This window comes from Silene latifolia, chromosome X, assembly GCF_048544455.1.
Source record: "Silene latifolia isolate original U9 population chromosome X, ASM4854445v1, whole genome shotgun sequence".
Lineage (NCBI taxonomy): Eukaryota > Viridiplantae > Streptophyta > Magnoliopsida > Caryophyllales > Caryophyllaceae > Silene > Silene latifolia.
The window spans coordinates 329,442,600-329,464,122 of record NC_133537.1 but is presented as its reverse complement, the minus strand read 5'-3'; the positions used below and the strand labels follow the sequence as shown (position 1 = coordinate 329,464,122).

The following is a 21,523-nucleotide window of genomic DNA, read 5'->3' as shown; positions in this document are numbered from 1 at the left end:
GTAACATAAATTAAACATAAGCATACTCATCTTACTCCATTCATTCATTTATCAACAAGATCGTCTGAAACAACAACAAACAACAAATACAACTACTAATGTGACATTAATTCGTCGAGTAACTCGGAATAGTTACCTTAAGCTAGCAAAGAGACAAGTAATAACTTGAGAAAGCTTCTAAAACCCAAAATTACTCTTCATCTTCAACAACATATGAGTCACCTAACTCATCTTCAAATTCTTCACCTATAAGAACAACAAAAACACAATTATTAAGCTTAAATTCGAAACCCTAAAAAAAAGTGTCTTAAACAAAAATTGGGGGAAATGAAAATAAAACTTACTAGTAGATGATGATTGAAGAGAGGATTCCAAATATATAATTTTATGAGATTTGGTGGAGAAATGAAGGATTTATGCTGGATTTAGGGATTGTAAGGAGGATGTTTAGTGAGTTTTTCGTGTTTGAGAGAAGGAGGAGATAGATTGAGTTATGGAGGAAATGAAAATTGGAAGAGTGGACAAATGGAGGGTAGGTGGCCAGCCAAAAGGCATGGGGAGATGGGTCATTTGTTTACGTTTTGGTTCGTTTAAACGAAATTAAATATTCGTCGAACGCGATTTCCGAGAAAATTAAAGTTCTTAAACACGATTTTACTAAAAGATTAAGTACTCATATGCCCAATATCCAAACTCGTTTACCCAACGACCGTAAGAAATGGGAAAATCCCAATTTTACGACTTTTATCCGAAATCTATTTTATCAAAGGAAAAGGTTTAAATATAGTTTAAATCACTTTTAAACATTTCTAAACTATAAAAAATGATTACATTTCTTCAAAATAAAATAAGGTTATATTTTATCAAATAAATTTTATTACAAATAAATTAATATTAAATTAAAATAGATTAAAATATTACTCTTAAAATATAATAAAAGTCTTCAAATTTACGGGGTGTTACAGGTTGAGTTTTATCACTTTATGGGATGAGGGAAGAGAAAAAGACTTTAGTTGAGTTTTTACAGTCTGACAGTATGAATTCAAAAAAGTTGTGATTTTGATTTTTGTTCTTTAATAAAGGGTCTAAGGGTCGGGTATGGGTCTCATAACTTAGACCCGGAACCGGACCTGAACCCGAAATATTTTCTTAAGACCCATACCCAACCCATACCCATTGAGTCGAAAAAATGAGACCCATACCCGACCCATTAGGGTCCAGCCCTCAGGGTCTGGGTCGGGTCCCCGACCCACTACCATCCCTAGTCCCGATCCATAACCGACCCGATTGGCGATTGCCACTTGTACACATTCCTTTATTTTTGAGATAATCTTGTACACATTCCTGACTCTTCTACAAAACCAGTCGGCCATACGGCCATACGCCCATACCCCCATCTAGGCCACGGTAAAATTCACAGCATTTTAACATCTTTCATTTCCCCAATTTAACGAAATTTTCCGATACACCGGAAATCAATCAATCAATCGAATACTAAACCCTAATCCCCAAATTCACGCATCAATTTTCACTCTCTCTCTTTGTTTCGAAGTAGCAATGAGCGAATCAAAGATGGCGGAGATGTCTTTACCATCTCTACTTGAACAAGGTTCAAAGATTCATCAATTAGCCTCCGATTCCTCCATCGATCAGGTTAATTACAATTCCTCATTTTTGAAATTACCATTTTTAATTGAATCTTTGCTTTTTTGTGGTTCATAGTTCGTTTTGTAAGACTAATTATTGTTATTTTGATGTTACTTGATGATAAATCAGGAGAGTATTAGAAAAGGATGTCAATTATTGCAACAATGCGACGAAATGATCGCAAAATTAGGGTTGTTTTCTTCAAATGAAACTAAAGATGATATTAGCACTGCTAATCTCAAGTATCTTCTGGTAAATTGTTTCTTCTCTATTTCATCGTTTATTTAATTTTATAGATGTTAGTTAGCTTAATTGTCTCGAATTCGATGGTCGTTTGTGTTATGCCTTCATTCCCATGCGCCCATGCCAATTAGTTTGGTTTAGCCTGTAAAATCTAATGTCGTAACTAGACGTAAAATTCTATCGAATAGACGAATACGGATCTGAATTCCAACAGCAGCTGGTGTAGCTAAAAAATGTTGCTTTGATACTTTGGTCCTTTCTGCTACTATTCTAGCTTGTTAATGGGCAACTATGTCTAGATGATGTTAGGGGATTACAAAAGTGCGAAATTTTGTGCTAATGAGCAGGACTGATATGAGCCATGTTACTCAGTGTCGAACACGGGTGCGTACCAAGTGTCGGACTCGTCTATTTTTATGGAAAAAAATGTGATTTTTTTGGTCAAAAATTAAGTGCCGAAGTGCCATACCAATGTCGTGGGAAGCCTCAGACAGGTACGCGAGCTTCCGAGCTCGCTTGAAGTGTCCGAGTAACATAACATAGAATATGAGTTTCTATCTTTTTGGTCTTTTTAGCCGGTTGAAAGGAAAAAATAGATTATATTTCTTTTTAAGTTTGTAAAGATCTAGATTTAGATTACAGAGTACTGCTTAAATACGGTCTGTTTCCCATATATATTGTTCCCATTTGATCAGAGCGTAAATTTGAGATCTAGTTGTAATATTTGACCCCTTGATTAGATAGCACAGTACATTACCATTCTCTTCCCACTAAAGTATATCACCTTAAGTACTTAACTATGGATATTGTGATATGTTCACTTTTTTCTTTACTAGACTAGATATAGAAAGGGGCTAACCGCTAACTGTTTTGAGATGGATTTAAAAGGAAATGAGGACCATATAAATGCGATAGAAAATCTTCTTTATATTGTTATCGAAGTTATGTATGTTGAGGTGGATGTGCGGACATACAAGGAAAGATCGATTAAGGAATGAGGTGATTAGGGAAAAGGTAAAAGTGGCGCCAATAGAGGACAAGATGATGGAAAATCGACTAAGATGGTTTGACCATAGAAGGAGACCTATGGACGCACCAGTTAGGAGGCCGGAGACTTGGAGAACAGAAAAGGTCCCTAGGGGTAGAGGGAGACCAAGACAGATATGGTTGAGAGTGATAGAGTACGATATGAGATTTCTGGGGCTTGAGGTGAGTATGGTGACGGAGAGGGCACTATGGAGGGAAATGATACATGTGGATTTTTAGTATTTGAGGTTTTTTTTGACATATCTAGTGTTTTTATTTAATTTTTTTAAAAAAAAATTATTTGTTTTTCTCTCCTTTATTACACCTTTTTTACAAACCACTTTCTTATATATTTTACTTGGTTTACTTTTAAGGCATTCCGGATCCTTAATTCTATTTCGGTTTTCAAAATCGTTTTAACCTCTATTCTCGATTTTAATTTTAAGTTTTTATATAAAATCCGGAATTCGATTTTAAAACCTGGAAGGTTACCTTGACTTTGTATTACATTTCACTCTCCCTTTTGTTTTTCATTTTTCCCTTTTCTATTTGCTTTTTGAGGTGTGTGATTACCCATGGACGGTTCTAAATGATGATTCATGTCAGCCGACACCAAATCATTTTGGGATTAAGGCTCTGATGTTGTTTGTTGTTGTATTGTTATCGGAGTTACGAGTATATCAATGATGTAAAGCTACGTGTCTTGTCGCCTTTGTAAAGTTGTCATGTACGTTTGAGGTAGATTGAGCATGTGGATGTTGGATGATCTGCTGCTAGTTTATCGCAGTGAAGTCTTTTAGTTTTCTTTTTAAGTTGATGGGACATTGGTGAGCTCATTGTTGCGATCAGTTGTAGTGTTCTCTAATTGAGGTGACGTGGGTCTATTTGCCACAAGATTTCATTGCTATTATGTTGCCATGGGTTATCTAAATCAAAATTGATTGTGACTTGTGAGTTTTCATGACTTCATTGGTGCTAGAGTTTTAGGAATTCCTCACTCTCTCTCTTGGATGTAAGAGTGCTAGTATACTAGTATGGTGGAGTAAGCTTGGATGAGTAATCCATAAAAGAAATAGGGACGTAGGAAATCACCTCAGGACTCAGACTTTTTGGGTAGTTTCCTCATCTATGCTTTGCTTCCTTGGATGTGCAAGATCTACTAGTTGTTAGCTATAATTTGAAGGTTATCTAAACATGCACTGTCGATCTTCTAAATCAGATAGCCGGCAGTTGATATAGTCCAATGTATTATAGGCCTGATATACTACACTGTTTCGTGCACATGTTGTATAGTGTGTGTACCTATAATATTGCATCTTATCATTAGGGAACTTGTTAAGTAAATGAAATGGCTTTTGATAATGTAGCTAGCTTATTTGTAATCTATTGACAATGATGTCTTATTCTCTGTTGATCATTGTAAGGTTCCGTATTATTTGGGTGAGCTAACAGAAAAGCTTCAAGAGGAAGATAGATTACAAATTTTAAAGGCTTCACAAGCTAAATTGAAGGTACACTCAATACCCATAAAGTTGATCATGGTTCTTCTCTCCTTTTTTTAAAAAACTTGTGTAATAGTTCTCTGTTTAGGAATTTGTTTCATTTTGTGAAACTATGGAGCTTGTTCCTGAAGAGGAAGTGGAATTTTCTGCTCAAGGAGGTTCAAATAATTTTGCTGATAAAAGGGCGAGAAAGGTTAGTGTGTGTGTCGTGCTATGGAATTTATTTACTTGAAAACATTGTACTTGACTTCAGATTTGACATTTTGGTTTGTGCTTATGCATAAATCTGGGTGATATGGGAATTTATAATTTATTTTTAACTTGATAGATTGCGAGGTTTAAACGTCAAAGAGCTGCAGAATCAAAACTTTCGGAGATTAAAGAGCGCAGAGAACGGCGTGGGCGTTCAACAAGAGCCGCAGCATTATCTACTCCAGTTGAGGCAGGAGAGGAAGACGTGTTTGATGATGATGGGGACGAAGAAAGAGAGGTTAGTTTGTTGATATTTTTAAACTAAAAATCCTGCAAGATGCTGTAGAAACACGCTCCACCTCGTAGGGATTAGCTCACCAACCAAGGAGAGGTGAACAAGACGTGTGGACTTGGAATCTTGGGTAGTAATTAGTATAGTGCACTATAGGCAATTATGTTTTAAACATGAATGATAAGTGGTTGAATATGTTATGAAGCTCTAGCATGTAGGATCTCCTTTTTTTTTTTTTTCATGTGTTTAATGTTAATCCCATCGAGGGCGGTTGAATGATATAGGGCTTACAATAAATTTTGAGCATTTTACTAATCATTTCCTAGTGTTGTTTATATCTCCTACTCAGTTCCAATAGGTTGTACGGAGTATACTTTTTTCAAAATTTTCCTCACATAATTAGAAAAACGTATTTTCCATATTTCCAATGGAGCCAAAGCCCAAAGACTCATTACTCTTTGGTTATGGATTATAATGGAATAAATCAAAATGGCTCACTAAAGCGGTTGTGCTTCTTTCTTTTGTGAAGTAGCGGTCCTTCAATGCAGTTCTCGACGCAATTTTCATCTTGGGTCATTCGGAAACAACCTCTTTGTGTTGCTAACACAAGGGTAAGGCTGTGTACATCTGACCCCCCTCCCCTCCTTTACCCCGCAATTTTCGGGAGCCATTGAGGCACTGAGGTAATGTTGTAAACGTTTACAACTTATTGAAACAGAGGAACTACTACTCCTTTTTTAGTACTCTGTTGCTGTGCGGCCCGTGCTTCCCTTTTTTTAGCATTTGAGGAACAAGATAGCGCATGCAGCCATGGCTGTTGATTCCCTTATATTCATCTTTATTTATGTGGTTGGTGCAGGCGTGGCTTACAACTATCTCATTGGCAATCTGTAAGGTATTTCCCTTGACTGCAAACATGGATCTGCCTTAGCCCCTAGATCTATTTACTATTTTTTTGTAACACATTATGTTAAACTGGTGTTTTGTCTACTGTGTTCAGGCCTTGGATTTACTTGAAATGCTGAAGAAAGAGGAGGAGATGCTTTCTGCAGTGAAAGAGAGACAGTTACAGGTACTGTTTACTGGGTGGGACCAAGTGCTGAATTCGTGTGGTCTGTGTAGCCTTCTGTAGTAATTCTAGATACAGATGATGTAGACACGTCTCTTATCAGCTGGTCTGAGTTGAGTTAGAGCCTTAATAGAGGTTTTTGACTTGATGGAATTTTATAGATAGCCTATGCAGGTTTTGTTGTGATGTAATAGTAATACTAGAACCGGCCCACTTTTCTGTACATTGCTGATGTAGATTTTATAGATAGCCTATGCAGGTAGCCTAATTTTATAGATAGCCTATGTAATAGTAATACTAGAACCGGCCCAATTTTATAGATAGCCTATGCAGGTTTTTGACTTGATGTAGATGCTATGATGGTACAAGTCGTGTGTTAGATAGTCACATGTGTGAGACTAACCCAATTACCTATATATTTGGTCTTAGACCTGGCAAACGTGTCATTCATGTCGGATTCGGATCGGGTGAGTTTGGGTGCAGGTATATTCGGGTCGACTCAATTCAGGTATGGGTCATATTCGAGTAGACCTGGCTCATTTTGAGTTCAGTTATATTTAAGGTGTGTTATTGTCGAGACCTGTAGGGGTAAGGTCAGTTTGAACCTTCGAGTTCATAAATTTGGGTCCGATCATGTCAATTTGGGTTTCAACTTTCAATCATATTTGGGTTCGTGTGCTCAAGTATTGATTGAATCATTTTGGTTGGGTTAGTTTTGCTAGGTCTAGTTGGTTTCACCGTTTCATACAACTTTTTGTGTTCAGTTAGTCAAAACTATTAGGTAATGTTGTAACATTGATTCTGCCCTTGGTCTGAAATAGACGTTTCTTAAGCTTCTATGGCGAAGTAGTAACAAATGGATATGATAGGTGGGTATGTAATTGCTAACCCAATCTAACTAATAATTGCCTCGCTATTCTTTTGCAGGATGGAGGATTCACTCCTATTCTTGATGAGCGTGCTAGGAAGGCAGAAGCGTGGCACCGTAATGCTGCATCTCGAGCTCAGTACACAAAACCAGCCCAGCCTATAACCTGTGCCACTTTTGCTCAAGATGTTCTTGAAGGGAGGGCAAAAGTTTCCCAGGCTCATGATCACAAACATCAGCCTCTTTTATTTGGGCCTGCTAGTGTTGTGGGAGGAAATATGACCACTGAAAGAGAGAGAATGGTGGCACAAGTTTTCCAACCTAGCCATAGGTACGTTCAAATTTGTAAAAGACTATGCACCACCATTTACCGCTTCTGCAGCTGCATGAATGTTTTTTTTTTCCTTTGCAGCCTAATCCTCATCCTGATTCCCGAACCTTCCAATTTTGCCTAAAGTCTTGTAGTTTTAGGAAGATCTTTACTTTGGTGCTGTTCCTTTGATCAAATTTCACTTTGTTGACCTTATATTTAAAAACATCTCACCTTGGGTATGTGAGGCTCGAATAATTTTTCACTTACGTAAAAGCAAATACATTACAAAGATAACAGTAAACAAAAACAAAATATTGATTTGATGTTTCAATTTCACATAAACTTATCGAACGTAACTTATAATGCTTAAAACATTTATAATTTGGATGAATTTTGGTTTATATTACTCTTTAGGACTAGGTCACCAAAAGTGGGATAAAGTCGTACAACGTAAATTTGAGATCACCAAAGTGGAATTGGCTTAAGCCATGACGTTTTTCTATAGTTTTATACAGGAGAAAACTGATATGTTGGAGAAGTGAACTCTGAAGGAATCAACCCTCCCCTTCTGTAATATTAGGGTATCTCAGTTTTTGGCAGAAAAGTTTCTTATGTTTTCTTTCCTTTTTAGGATGCCAACCATGAGCATAGAGGAAGCTGGGGAGATGGAGATGAAAATGATGAACGAGTGGCAGGAGAGTACCAAGCAGTACATTGAGGAAGCAACTTCTTCGTGGCATAATGACGGTCCAAAACTAGGCCCTGGCTCTGAGGATGAAGACGATGATGCGGCAGTGGACAGAGCCAGAGCCTTTGACGACTGGAAAGACGAGAACCCTCGTGGTGCTGGTAACTCAAAGCTCACTCCCTGTGGCTGATAGCTACAAGGACAGAGTTACATATTTGTGCAATACATTAGGACTCTCGCATATGTAGGAGATGATCGAGTGGCTTTTTTCCTATGAGTGATGTAGTGTAGTTCTGCCTTGTTAGCTTTATTCTCTTGTCCTGTGTAGATCGGATTCTATTCTCTTGTACACGATTATATGCGACTTCTGAGCAGATACCGATTGAAGTAAAATTTATTTTAAATTTTGACAATTGAGTACATTGTAGCTTATAAATGTTGAATTGCTGAAGTGAGTACTGTATTTTATTTAAAACAGGGCTCGCACTTTAAATGATTGTTGTCTGAATCAGTAGTCCTCTAGACCTAGGCCAAGGTTGGATCGCCGTGAATTGTTTTCTGTCAGCAGTGAAAGAGATGGTCTTAGTTGCTCTTTTATGCAGTCTTCCCTCGTACAGAAAATGTCGACTGGATTTGTATCATCTGTCATAAAACTGCATGTATCTTTTAACCTGACCACTCCAGTTGCAACAAGAAGCACAGAATCAAATAATTTTATCGCATTTTAGTCTGTCGAACATATATCGTCAGCATGCAATATCTCAATCAACCTGTGTTCGCACCAATCTTCTTGATATAATTATCATATTTGAGATTGGTAATACAGAAGAAGATTCTCTTTCCTTCGTAAGTATATAAACTGGGAAATATCGAGATCAAGGTGCCTTCCAAGCTTGAAAGTAGCTCTAAAGGCTTGGACGATGCCATATTGCTATTTGCTTGAATGTTTTTTTTTTTTTTTTGGCAGCGGTAAAAGAGGGTAAACCTATCTAGCTATAGCCTTACAAGCAAGGTTATGGGCAACAACATTAAAAGATTTAGGAATAAAACTAAAAGCTAAGCAATGAAAAAAGGAGAAACAATCATAAATATCATCCAAAGTAGCCTTGAGAAGATGATGCGGTTTCTCCGTCCTTGTCAGTTGAAAAACCAGTGAGAGGCAATCCGAAGAGATCTCCAAATGTCTAATGCCCCTTTCCCTTGCCCATAAGAGTACCAAGTACACACCAAGACTTTCAGCTTGCAATGCCGATTCAGCTCTAATCCTTGTGCTTGACCATGACAACCTAGCCCCACTTCCAGACATAGCGATCCAACCAATCCCCGCATTATTCAACCCCTTCCATCCTGCATCGACCATCACACGAACATAATCACAAGAACTGATCATGCCCACAACACACACCGGGTTACTTTCACGAATCCAATTCATTCTTTCACTCTCAAGAGTACTAGTATTTCCCATATTGTTACATGATCCTTTTTTTATCAACATCAATCGCTCGTACCGCCGTGCTTACCACTTGTGTCCAAAGATTGAAGAACATGATAGGATGAAAATCCATTCCCTGAAAAAGAATTCGGTTACGAATACTCCAAATGCACCAAATCGTTGCTAAAAATCAAACCTGACGTTCCTCCATGCCTTCTAAAGTTTCCAAATAAGACACCCAGTCAATGACCCATGTTCCAATGCTTTAAAAAGAGTCATAATCAGTACGAATTCCAAGATCGGAACAAGCCCACAACCTTCGGGACACAGGACAGTCCCGAAATAAATGTTCCATCGTTTCCATGGTCATATCTCCACCCCTACAAAATTTACAACCCGGATCCACCTCAATATTTCGTCGTGAAAAACTGCTTCCCACCGAAAGCGAATTAGTAATGATCCGCCAAATAAGAACTTTTCATGTTTGTGGTCCTGGTAACCTCCACAGTTTACGTTTACAAAACATGCGTCCAACATCACTAAGCCTTTCATTCCTTGTCTTTATGTGTTCCCTTTCTTTCCATATAATCACCAAAAAGAATCCCATATCCACTTTTCACACTATAGATACCATCACTATTATGTAGCCAATAGACTTCATCACTCGTTTGTAACCTACAAATTGGTTGTGCTAAAATAGCATTTACACTTTCTTCCGCCAAAATATTTTTAAGCAACTCTTCATTCCAACTCATGCCCACACCAGCGCGCCCATTTGTCCTTAGATCTTTTACCTTCAAATTTCTAAGTGCCACATGATTCATTCCCAATAACACCTCCCTAGGCCCCGGACACATCCCACCAACCCATTTATTGGTCCATATATATTTAATTCTGAATTCAAGCCTGGTTTCCACCCAATATGTTGTCTAACAAAGTGTAGACCATGCAGAACACTCCTAGCCCCCCACGATAAGTTATTTCCATTTTGGATTGTTCCGAGTGTAATTCCGAAGCAGAGTTGTGACCACGTAAGCTTCTTGAATGATGTCGTTGCTTGTCTCTTCCTTTCGCTCTCTCCTGTAAAGATGAACAAACTGAGGGCTCGGCTTGGTACCGAGCGTACTCACTCCGACGCTCAAGTCAGTAAACTTAAAGAGATTAAGTTGTGTGTTACTTGGCAAAGTATATTGTAGAGAGATAAGAGAGTTTATACCAGATTATTAGTGAGTTTTGGGATAGTTTTCGGATCGTTTTCTCAATGAGAATTGAGGAGTATTTATAGACTTTCACCTTTTGTCACGTAGTGGCCAAGTGGCTAGCAGGCGGAAAGACTGTTCTACCCTCGGCCGAGGGACCCATGGCAGGCCGACAGGCCTGGTTGACTCCATGCCGAGGGGACTGGATGTGAGTACGCGGATATGTCTCTCGGCCGGCTAGTTGCCGAGACCGAGACCCAAGTGACAGGCCGACAGGCTGCGTCGGTTAGGCTGTCTAATACGTTGACTTGCTGCCTTTTGGCTTTGACCTTGCTCAATATGTTGACTCGGTCAGCGGGTGCAGAATATGCCCCATCAATTTGCCCCCAGCGTAGTCTATGCCGTGGTATGGACCTTCGATGAGTGTTGAGCGTATTCTGCGCAAGTTGAACTTCTTCCCGGCTTCTTCTTCCTCGGCTTGGTTCTGTTCAGGCCGTACCGTATCCCCCCTCCACATGGATGTGTAATGGACATCAAATGTGGAAAAGAAAATGGCGCTGGCCGAGACCAAGGTTGAGGGTGCCGTGTGCTGATTGCCCCGGCCGGTCTTTGCCAAGATTGGTTGATCAGCTGGCCGGTGGCAAGTAGATACCAAGGAGCGTGTCAAAGAAGATTTGTAACTGTATGTCGATTGACATTCCGTGGCTGCATGCTTGACACGTGGCTTGGCATTGATTGGTGGACGTTTCATGGGCTTTGCCCTGATTGGTCCGCTTCATGGGCTTTGCTCTATAAATAGAGCAGTGTGCCCCGTTTTTTGGCCATCAAACTTCATTTTCTCAAAAAATTTCCTCTCTCTTAGTTTTTTTTCGAAGAAATTTCTCTCTAGTCTCCAAAGCGTTACTCGGCGTAGCACTTTTTCCAAGGTAAACAAACAAATTTTTCCCCAACTTTTTACTTGTTGATTAATTGTTGTCACCATGTCTTCTGCTGATGCTCAACCCAGTACCTCTGCGCCGGGGGGCGAACCGTCGCATCCTGATGAACAGGAGCCACTGGTCGTCACCCCGATAGGGTTTGGGGGTCCCAAGTCGCCTTCTCCTGAAATTGTTGAGCAATTTTTGGAGGGTTTTGATGATGACGATGATGAGGCGACCCCTTCTGTCGTAAAGAGGCCGCATTTCGCGTGGCACGGTGACGCCTGTTCGATCAATCCTGATCGTGCTTGGACGAACAAGTTCGCTAGTTGTTCCGGTTCTGACCTTTTTGAAGATCATTACTCCTTCGGCAGGGGGTATAGAATAATTGTTCCTGAGGGTGATCAGGCTGTCTGTTGCCCTCCCGAGGGTTGTATCGGCGTGTACATCAGACACCTGGAGTATGGGCTCCGGTTTCCTCTTAATGAACACGTTGCTGCCATAATTAAAGCCATGAATGTCGCCGTGGCCCAACTGCATCCGTTGGCCATCAGGACGATTATTGGCTTTGTATGGTTATGTCTTTTTAAAGGGGAGGCCCCAACGGTGAACCTCTTCCGTCGGCTCCACCATCTTCGGCAGACTACCCTAGGTGGCACGGGGTGGTACAAAGATACGAGACCGAGGCGGGTTATGTTACCGTTTCCAAGTTGACATCTTGCAAGGACTGGAAGGGGCGGTGGGTATACGTCGAGGTTCCGGAGGACTATCCGCTGCCCCGGTCCTTTCAGAGTCACGTCAATTTGCGGTGTGAGAATCAAGGGGAGCATGACAGATATGTCTCTCGGAATAAGCTTAAGATGGACGCCTTGAAGGTCTATCTTAATGAGGACGAAACGCGGGCAATGAGGCTGTTTGAGGCTGAGAAGGATGGAACGCCGAAGGGATGGATGCCCCCGACGCAGATCGTTCTTCAGGATGAGCCGCTTTGCCACGTCGGCCTCATACCGCCCTCGGCCCGGGGTGAGTGGGGTCGGTATGAGGCCCATCTTTGCTTTTTATGTTTCACGTATTTGAACCTTGGTTTATTTCTTTTTCTTAACTCCCGCTTCGTTTCTTTTGCGAGACCGATTTGGCGAATCGCTCGTCTCTCGTCCTCAAGAGGTTGGGACTTGACGAGAACGGGAGAGTTGTTGAGCTGCATCCTAAGGCCGCGCCACGTGATCGCAGACCGGCCTCTCACGAACTTATGGAGCATCAGTTGAAGGCAATGGATGTGGCGGCGGCTCAAGCGCAGATTGCTGGTAACGTGCCGCGCCGGAGACCAAAGACAACGTCTACGGCGGCAACGGCGTCAACTCCAGCTCAATCTTCAATCCCCGTAATCCAAAAGGAGCAGGTGGTCGTCGATGTTGAAGAGGAGGTCACCGTTGTGGAGGGTCCTCCTCCTTCAAATAAGAGAAAAGAGGCAACGCCTTCCGGCTCGCTCTTTATTCATGTGGCGGGAAAGAAAAGGGCGGCCGGCCCTCGCAAAGAAGGCTAAGACTGGTACGGATCTAACCCACAGCTCGGATTTAGCAGGTTCATTGGGCATTCCTGATGACAGGCTCTCTGACATGTCAATGAATGTTGACATGGATGCTTTGTCTGGATTTTTTGTAGATCAGCCGTCGCCGGCTGTCGTTCTCACTGAACGGCAGTTGGAGAAGCAGCCTGTGCAGACGGGCGGTAAAAATGTCACCGTTGACTCCTCATCCCAGAAGGTTTCCCCCGCTCAGCTTACGGCGGAAGGCATAAGGTTGTCCAAGAAGCTGGTGAAGTGGACTGAACTAGCCGGCGCTCATATTATGGAGCAAGAAACGGTCATGGCTCGAGCTGCCCCTGCGCTTGAACGACTTAGGCTCGAGCTTGCCGCTGCTAAGAAGGAGGCCGAGAGATCGAAGGAGGACTTCCAGGCCGCCAAGAAGGACTTCCTCGCTGAGCGAAAGCTTAGGGAGGACGCTGAGAAGGCGGTCCTAGCCGAGAGGGCCAAGGTTGAGGCTGCGGAGGCTGACGTCGCCAAGCTGCGAGAGGAGAAAGACAAATTTGAGGGCGGCTATAACGCCGTGGTTGGGCAGAAGGAGAGATGGAAGACCCTTCATTCGGCTGAGGCGAAGGAGCATAAGAACACAAAGGCTATCCTTGCTCTGAGGGAGAAGGACATTGAGACGCTTAAAACAGTCATCATCCCTGAGATGTGTGCCCAGTACCGGGACCAAGCTGAAGATGCTACCAGGGATGCAATTGGCCAGCTCGTTCCTGAAGGCTCCTTCCCGTGGCAAGAGTTTGACCGGCTTCACTACTACAAATACAGGCAACCACAACGGCCCTTTAACAACGATTATTCACGAAAATCACAATAGACGTTGTAGAATGTATGGCGCGAATTTTACTAAAATCAATTACAACGGGTATGGTTATAAAAACCGTTGTTATTAGTTTTAACAACGGGTCACACATGCACAACCGTTGTTAATAATTTGGCGCAAAATTGGCGCAAAGTTAGTGAAAAGTAATCACAACGGTTATTTTTGAAACCCGTTGTTAAAACTTATTTAACAACGGGTGTTTTTTACAACCGTTGTTAAAACATATTTCACAACGGTTGTTGTTTAATAACCGTTGTCAATACCTTCCATACTATAAACCACACAAACAGAAGTCTGCTGCAGCCACAAAACACAACCCTTAATACACAAACACAAACACAACAGACAAACAAACACAAAACACACACTCTCTTTCTCTCTTTCTCTCTTTCTCACTTTCTCATCGCCGCTTTATCTTCTCGCCAAATCACTTTGTTGATTTCATCGTCTATTACGTTCGTATTTATCGGGTAAATCTCGCCGTCACTGTTAGTTTCACCGTCATTATTTTCTTTTTCTATTTATTTCTTTTGCATGTATGTGTTTTTATCGACCATTATGTTATTTGAATCTAGTTAGTTAGTAAAACAATGAAGAAGCAAGATGAAGAAGCAAGATAAATATAATTAATATATATATATATATATATATATATATATATATATTTATAAATACATAAATTAAAAAAAAAAATTACATATATAAAAATGCAATTCTTATATTTTCATAGAAGATCTTATTCTGCTCTATCGTATCCGTCCTCTCCTCCTTGGCTATTTGGAGGTTCCGTTCGCCATTGCTATATCGTCATATAGCCGCAATCGCTAATCGTCTCTCCGTCAAGCCATCTTCTTTGGCGTGCTTCAGTGCGGATCGAGCATCCGCAAGGTAGCTCCTGAAACTTTCCTCAATATGGAGGAACCGGCGGATGAAGTTGTTGTTGTTCTCGATCATGGTAAGAGTCTTAAGGATGAAATCATTCATTTTGTTGGAGTTTTTGGAGCTTGTTTTGAAAGATTAAGTAGAGTTTGTTTTAGCAGTTAGGGTTTGGAGATGAATATATTGAGATAATGGAAATGTTAGTTGAGATAATGCAATGTATTTATACTAAGCAATGTGTGGGTTGAGTTGCTTTTTAATTAATATATATGTTAGGAAGTTGTGCCATAATCATCATCATATCTCTCAATAATGCTGCTTCAAATCTTATTACCAACCCTTCTCATTCTATATTATCCGTTCATATGTACAGTGATGTCAGTAATAATGCATGCATCGGAATTCTAACGGGCCGTAATTATGCATGCATCTAGTAATATTTAATTTAATTTTTTTTTTATTTTTTAAGAACAAACAACAACGGTTATTTACAAAAAACCCGTTGTCTTTAGTTATAACAACGGTTTTGTATATTAAAACCCGTTGTTATAACTTTCCCCCCAAAATTGAGTCACACTTTCCACAACGGGTTTTTATACATAAAATCGTTGTTAATAGTTTTAACAACGGTTTCCTTAAGAAAACCAACCGTTGTTATAACCTTTTACAACGGACGCTTTAACAACGTCCGCTTTTTTATATAACAACGGTTTTTGACCGTTGTTATAGCCTGTATCTGTAGTAGTGATTCTGGATGAGAAGGCCGCTGCTGCGGAGGCCAAGGCCGCGGATGAGGCGAAGGCGGCGAAGGCTGCTCAGGAGGCTGTGGAGAAGGCGGCCCGGGATGCTAAGGTGAAGGAGGCCAGAGAGGAGGCTGAGAGGGCAAAGGCAAGTGAGGCTGCCAAGCTCTCCTCTAGGCCGTCCACCGTTGGTGATGCTGCTACTGCTGCCGGTGGCGAGCAGCAACAAGCATAGGGAGATGGGCGGTCGTCACCAGATTCACCCGGTCCTTCTGACAGCTTCAGCTGTTCGGGGGCCAACTATTGAGCCTTTCCTCCCTGCCATCCTTTTGGCGCTTCAAGTCTTATGTTTGTAACCTTTTGTTGTACCTTCTTTTTTTTTTGTTAAACTTTGGTAGGTTGTGTTTAGGCTATCCCTATGGGGACGGCCGTCGACTTTGTTTTGCTCCACCTGTAAACATTTTTTTTTCAATAAAGTTTGTTTATTTGCCTCCGGCTTGGCCGAGGCTTTGATCTCATTCTCCATTGAGTTGTTTTCTTACGTTTTAAACATATTGAGCGCTTTTTTTTTGTTTTTACCTTCGGCTTGGCCGAGGCAGTTAGAATGCGTATCTCAACTGTACTTAAACGTTTTTTTTTTTTTTTTTTTTTTTAAACATGTTGGCATGTCGGTCGCTTCCTCCTCCACTCTCGGTCTTAGCCGAGGCGGTCAGATTTGCGCTTCCCAACTGCTGTTGTAAACATGTTCTTGAACATGTTGGCATGTCGGTCGCTTCCTCCTCCACTCCCGGTCTTAGTCGAGGCGGTCAAATTTGCGCTTCCCAACTGCCGTTGTGAACATGTTAGCGTATCGGTCGTTGTGTCCCCGTTACTCCCGGCTTTGGCCGAGGCAATCGAGGTTACGGCTCGACAGCGTTCGTATCTGTAGACATATTGATCGCTTCCTCTGCCACTCTCGGTTTGGCCGAGGCGGTCAGATTTGCGTTTCTCAACTGTACTTATACGTTCCTAAGCATGTTGGTCGCTTTCGCGAGTATCAACTGCATTGGTAGTGACTGCCCGGTTGGCGTCTACTAAGCATGTTGGTCGCTTTCGCGAGTATCAACTGCCATTGTAGTGACTGCCCGGCTTTGGCCGTGGCGTCTACTTGTGACTGCCCGGCGTTGGCCGCGGCGTCTACGTTGGTACGACTATGGAGGGGACGAGCATTTTGATGGAAAACTTGGATCATTCTTCATAAGATATAATCACGCGTTGGGGTGCCCACAACGGTCTCGGACACCTCCGCCGCTATACAAAATACTTCCTAAGGTTGTCTGTGTTCCAATGGCTCATTAGAGGAACACCCTCCATGTCTGTCGTAGGTATGTCCCCGCCTCATTTCTTCAACCACCTTGTAGGGTCCTTCCCAGTTGGCCGTCATTTTACCATGGATGTTTCCTTTGTTTGTTGCGGCCGACTTTCTTAGGACTAGATCTCCTACTCTTAAGTCCCTTTTGTGGACCCTACGGTTGTATGCTCTTCTCATCCGGTTTTGATATACTGCCAAGTTAAGCCGTGCCGTGTCTCGACTTTCTTCGACCAGGTCTAGGGAGGCTCTCAGGCCTTCCTCATTTTCGACTGGGTCAAAAGTTTGCGTTCGAATGCTCGGCACCGCCGCTTCAATTGCGGGACGGCCTCAGACCCATAGACTAGGTGGAATGGACTGTACCCCATTGCTTCTTTCTCCGTGGTTCGAAGGGACCACAGGACGCCGGGTAGTTCATCAGCCCATCTTCCCTTTAGATCTTCAACCTTCTTTTTCAACCCGTTCAATATTGTTTTATTAGCTGCCTCCGCCTGCCCGTTGCTCTGAGGGTGGCAGACGGAGGAGTATGCGAATTTGATACCGAGCTCTTCCAGCCAGTTCATCACCATGTCACTCCAAAACTCTCGGCCGTGGTCAAATACCATGACTTGGGGTAACCCAAAACGAGTTATGATGTTCTCCCAGATTACCTTTCTTACGGCCGCCGTGGTCTTGGCAGGTACCGCGACAGCCTCGACCCATTTGGTGAAGTAGTCAACGGCGACGATTAGGTACTTCCTTCCTCCGGAGGCCGTCGAAAATGGCCCTAATAAATCCATCCCCCACTGTGCAAATGGTAGGGGACTAAGTACCGGTTGCAGGTCTCGGGAAGGTGCATGTATTACCGGAGCATGCATCTGACAATTCTTGCACTTCTTGGTCTTTGCCTGGAGTCTTTCAACATGGTAGGCCAGAAGTAGCCGGCTCGGAGAGCTTTGTGGGCTAGCGTTTTCGCCCCCATATGATGTCCACAGATGCCTTCGTGAATCTCTGTCAGTATGAGCTCCGCGTCGGCTGGGCCGACACATTTCAAGAGTGGTCTTATTACGACCTTCAGTACAATTCTCCTTCAAATACCAAGTACCTTGCGCGATCCTTCTTATCTTCCGAGAGAGATCTGCGGTCCTCCGGTAACTCTTTTGTTAGTTTGTATTTCATTATCGGAGTCATCCACGTCGTCTCGGCTTCGATGTCGCCCACCATGCCAACGGTCTCAGTGATGCTTTTAGCATTCCCGATGTCCACCAGCACGGTACGACTGACATTCTTGATGCTTGAACTGGCAAGTTTTGAGAGAGCGTCGGCTCGGTTGTTCTCAGACCTGGGGATGCACTGTATTTGGAAAGATTTCAATTTTGCGGTGTCGGCTTTTACCCTTTCCAGGTACCTCACCATCCCGTCGTCTCGAGCCTCATACTCTCCTCTGATTTGATTAGTCACTAAGAGTGAATCTGTTTTCACCACAACATGCTCCGCCCCGGCAGCTCTAGCTAACTCGACTCCAGTTATCACCGCCTCATATTCGAATTCGTTATTTGAGGCCGAGAAGGTAAACTTCAAGGCGTACTCAAACTCGTCCCCGTTAGGGCTGATGATAAGGATGCCGGCTCCTGAGCTGTTCGCCGTGGAGGACCCGTCGGTATATACTTCCCACACACCGGGATGTGATTCTTCTTGATATGTGCACTCGGCCAGGAAGTCTGCAAGTGCTTGCCCCTTTATCGAAGGCCTTGGCTTGTACTGAATGCCGAAGCCGGATAGCTCCACTGCCCATTTGATAAGTCTGCCGGATTTTTCGAATTTTTCCAATGCTTTTTCCAATGGCTTGTCGGTTAAGACCGTCACGGGATGTGCGTCGAAGTAGGGTTTTAACTTCCTTGCGGCAACGACGACGGCGAAGGCCGCTTTTTCAATTAGTGGGTAATTTCTTTCGGCGGCCAGCAGTGTATGGCTGATAAAGTAAATTGGGTGTTGCTGCTTGTTTTCTTCTCTGACGATTACGGCACTAACCGTGGCTGAGGTAATTGCTAAATATAGGTATAGCGTCTCCCCAAATCGGCACAGGGACGGGGGTCGGGAGAGTTAGAAGGTGGGCTTTCAGTTGCTTGAAAGCCGCACTCTGTTCCTCCCCCCAGCAAAAGTCTTTATTCCCCTTCAACACTTTAAAGAATGGGGTGCTCTTGTCGGCCGACCGAGAGATGAAGCGGGCGAGAGCCGCCATCCTCCCGGTCAGCGTCATAACCTCTTTTCGATTTCTTGGCTCCGGCAGGTCTAGTATTGCTTGGACTTTCTCTGGATTGGCATCAATTCCCCTGGCGCTGACAAGCACGCCGAGGAACTTGCCGGCCCGGACACTGAAGTTGCATTTCATTGGGTTAAGCTTCATCTTATATTTCCTTAGTGAACAAAATGTTTCGCTCAAATCGGCCAAGTGTTCGCTATCAGACTTGCTTTTTACAATAGCATCGTCGACGTAAGCCTCGATGTTTCGCCCTTTTTGATCTTGAAACACTTTGTCCACCAGCCTAGTGTAAGTTGCGCCAGCGTTTTTCAAACCGAACGGCATCATTTTATACATGTATGTGCCGTGTATGGTGATGAATGCGCACTTAGGCATGTCTTCCTCGGCCATGAATACCTGATGGTACCCTGAGAAGGCGTCTAGCAGGCTCAGCATAGTGTAGCCTGCCGTTGCGTCAATTAAACTATCTATTCGAGGCAAGGGATAGCAATCTTTAGGGCACGCTTTATTAAGATTTGTAAAATCAACACACATCCTCCACGCCCCTGATGACTTCCTCACCATTACAACATTTGCTAGCCACTCAGGGTAAGTACAAGGCATGATAAAGCCCGCCTCTAATAGTTTATCTACCTCGGCTTTGATGGCCTCATCCTTCTCGGCCGAGGAGTTCCTCATCTTCTGCTTGACAGGGCGAGCGGTGGAGAGTATGTTCAGATTGTGAACGATCACCTCCCGGCTCACGCCTGGCATCTCGGCTGCTGAGTATGCGAAGACATATTTGTTCTTCCTCAGCAGGTCTAGGAGATCAGCTCTTAATTTTGACTCCATGTCAGCACCGATAGTTACGGTGCACTCTGGGTCAATTTCCACTTCTTCGGTCTCGGCTCCTTCGACCATGCCGACGTTAGTATCCATGCGTTCGCCCTCCTGCTGCAAGGATGGGCTCTTTCCCTTCTCTGATTTCTTCGCCACTTTGAGGGATTGCATGTTGCACCCTCTGGCAGATACTTGGACATTGACAATTTCATCTCTCTCGTCCTTTGAGACGAGCTTTTGTGCTTCCTCCCGGTCAGAGACATACATCAATGTCAGGGCCCGAATGGACATCACAGCATCGGCCTCGCTCAAAGTGACCCGGCCTATCAGAACATTGTAGGCGGACGAACCGTCAATAACCACGAACTCAGATAAAACATTTTTGGCCGCATCCGCTTGACCGAACATCACCGACAGTCTGATTGACCCTAGGGGTACCAGGCCGGCCCTAGAGAAGCTGTATAGCGGGTTGGTGCAGGGGCTCAGGTCTTCAATCTTCAGACCGAGATTGAGAAAGCACTCCCTGAACATGATGTTCGTGTAGGCGCCTGTGTCAATTAGGCACCTCTTCACCAAGTGGTTGGCTATGTCTAGGTGGACTATGAGCGGGTCGCTGTGCGGGGCGATGACTCCTTCGTAGTCCTTCTTTCCGATGGTTATATCGGGGACGGTGGAAGCGGGGGTCGCTGTTTTGGGCACAAAGTTGATGGCTTGGTATAGCTCATTCAGGTGTCGTTTGTGCCCATTAGCTGACCCACCGTTCTTGTTTCCTCCGATGACAACCTGGATCACTCCCATCCTCTGGAATACTGATTTTCTATTCGCCCCGTCGGAGCTTGTTTCTGGGCCTCCAGCTACATACTTGCTGAGGGCCCCCTTTCGGATTAGCTCCTCGATGACGTTCCTCAGATGCCGACAGTTGTCGGTCTTATGGCCGGTTTGGCGTGGCGATCAAAAATCGCTGTGTCGCCGTCCCCCCTCGCCTTGGGGGGCCTGGCCCACTTCTGCCCTTCGTTCTTGCTTAGGGCAAAGACCTCGGCCGGTGATTTGACCAGGGGGGTGAGACCGTTGTACCGCTTCTGGGTGTATGGTCCCGAACTCCCCCCGGCGCCCGCCGAGTTCTGTTTCCTATTAAATCTTTCAGGCCGTGACCTATTCATGTCACGGCGTCCTTCATCTACGTTGTCCCGGCGGCTCTTCCTCTCTGGGTGCCCAGCTTCGCTGTGGCCTACCCAGGTCTTGTGATAGTCCTCCACCTTTACGGCTCGGTCGGCCATCTTTCTGGCGGAGTCTAGGTTGAGGTACTCGCACTTGATGAGCTCATTTTTGAACTCGCCTTTCGGCAGGCCTTTCATCAGTGCGAAGGCCGCCAGTTCGGTGTTCAGCTCACGAATCTGCTGAACCTTAGCGTCGAACCTCTTCACATAGCTTCGGAGGGATTCGTCCTCCCCCTGTCGGATAGTTAGGAGATCCGAGGTTTCCACGACCCTTCTCTTGTTGCAGGCGTACTGGGCTATGAAGTTGTCTCTCAGGTCGGCATAGCAGTATACCGAGCCATTAGATAGCCCCTTGTACCAACTCTGAGCCATGCCGTGGAGGGTCGTTGGGAAGACTCGGCACCACACCTCATCGGGTTGCTCCCATACCGACATGTACGACTCGAAAGCCTCGGCATGGTCGGTTGGATCGCTATCCCCTT

General features: G+C 43.7%; 1 protein-coding gene across 1 annotated transcript; it reads left to right on the top strand.

The window, feature by feature from the left end:
• Positions 1 to 1,363: 1,363 nt before the first annotated feature.
• LOC141618514 (PP2A regulatory subunit TAP46) lies at positions 1,364 to 8,315 on the top strand. The gene is made up of 9 exons (XM_074435622.1): positions 1,364 to 1,653; positions 1,777 to 1,899; positions 4,341 to 4,427; positions 4,507 to 4,611; positions 4,747 to 4,908; positions 5,762 to 5,797; positions 5,903 to 5,974; positions 6,899 to 7,170; positions 7,784 to 8,315. Exons 1-9 carry the CDS (start codon positions 1,558 to 1,560, stop codon positions 8,028 to 8,030), a joined length of 1,200 nt encoding a protein of 399 aa, XP_074291723.1. The 5' UTR covers positions 1,364 to 1,557; the 3' UTR covers positions 8,031 to 8,315.
• The last annotated feature ends 13,208 nt before the right edge of the window (positions 8,316 to 21,523 follow it).

Coding starts and splice junctions, on each gene's coding strand:
- LOC141618514 (XM_074435622.1), top strand. CDS start 1,558: ATGAGCGAATCAAAGATGGCGGAGATGTCTTTACCATCTCTACTTGAA. Junction 1,654..1,776: donor CCGATTCCTCCATCGATCAG/GTTAATTACAAT, acceptor ATGATAAATCAG/GAGAGTATTAGAAAAGGATG. Junction 4,909..5,761: donor ATGGGGACGAAGAAAGAGAG/GTTAGTTTGTTG, acceptor TGGTTGGTGCAG/GCGTGGCTTACAACTATCTC.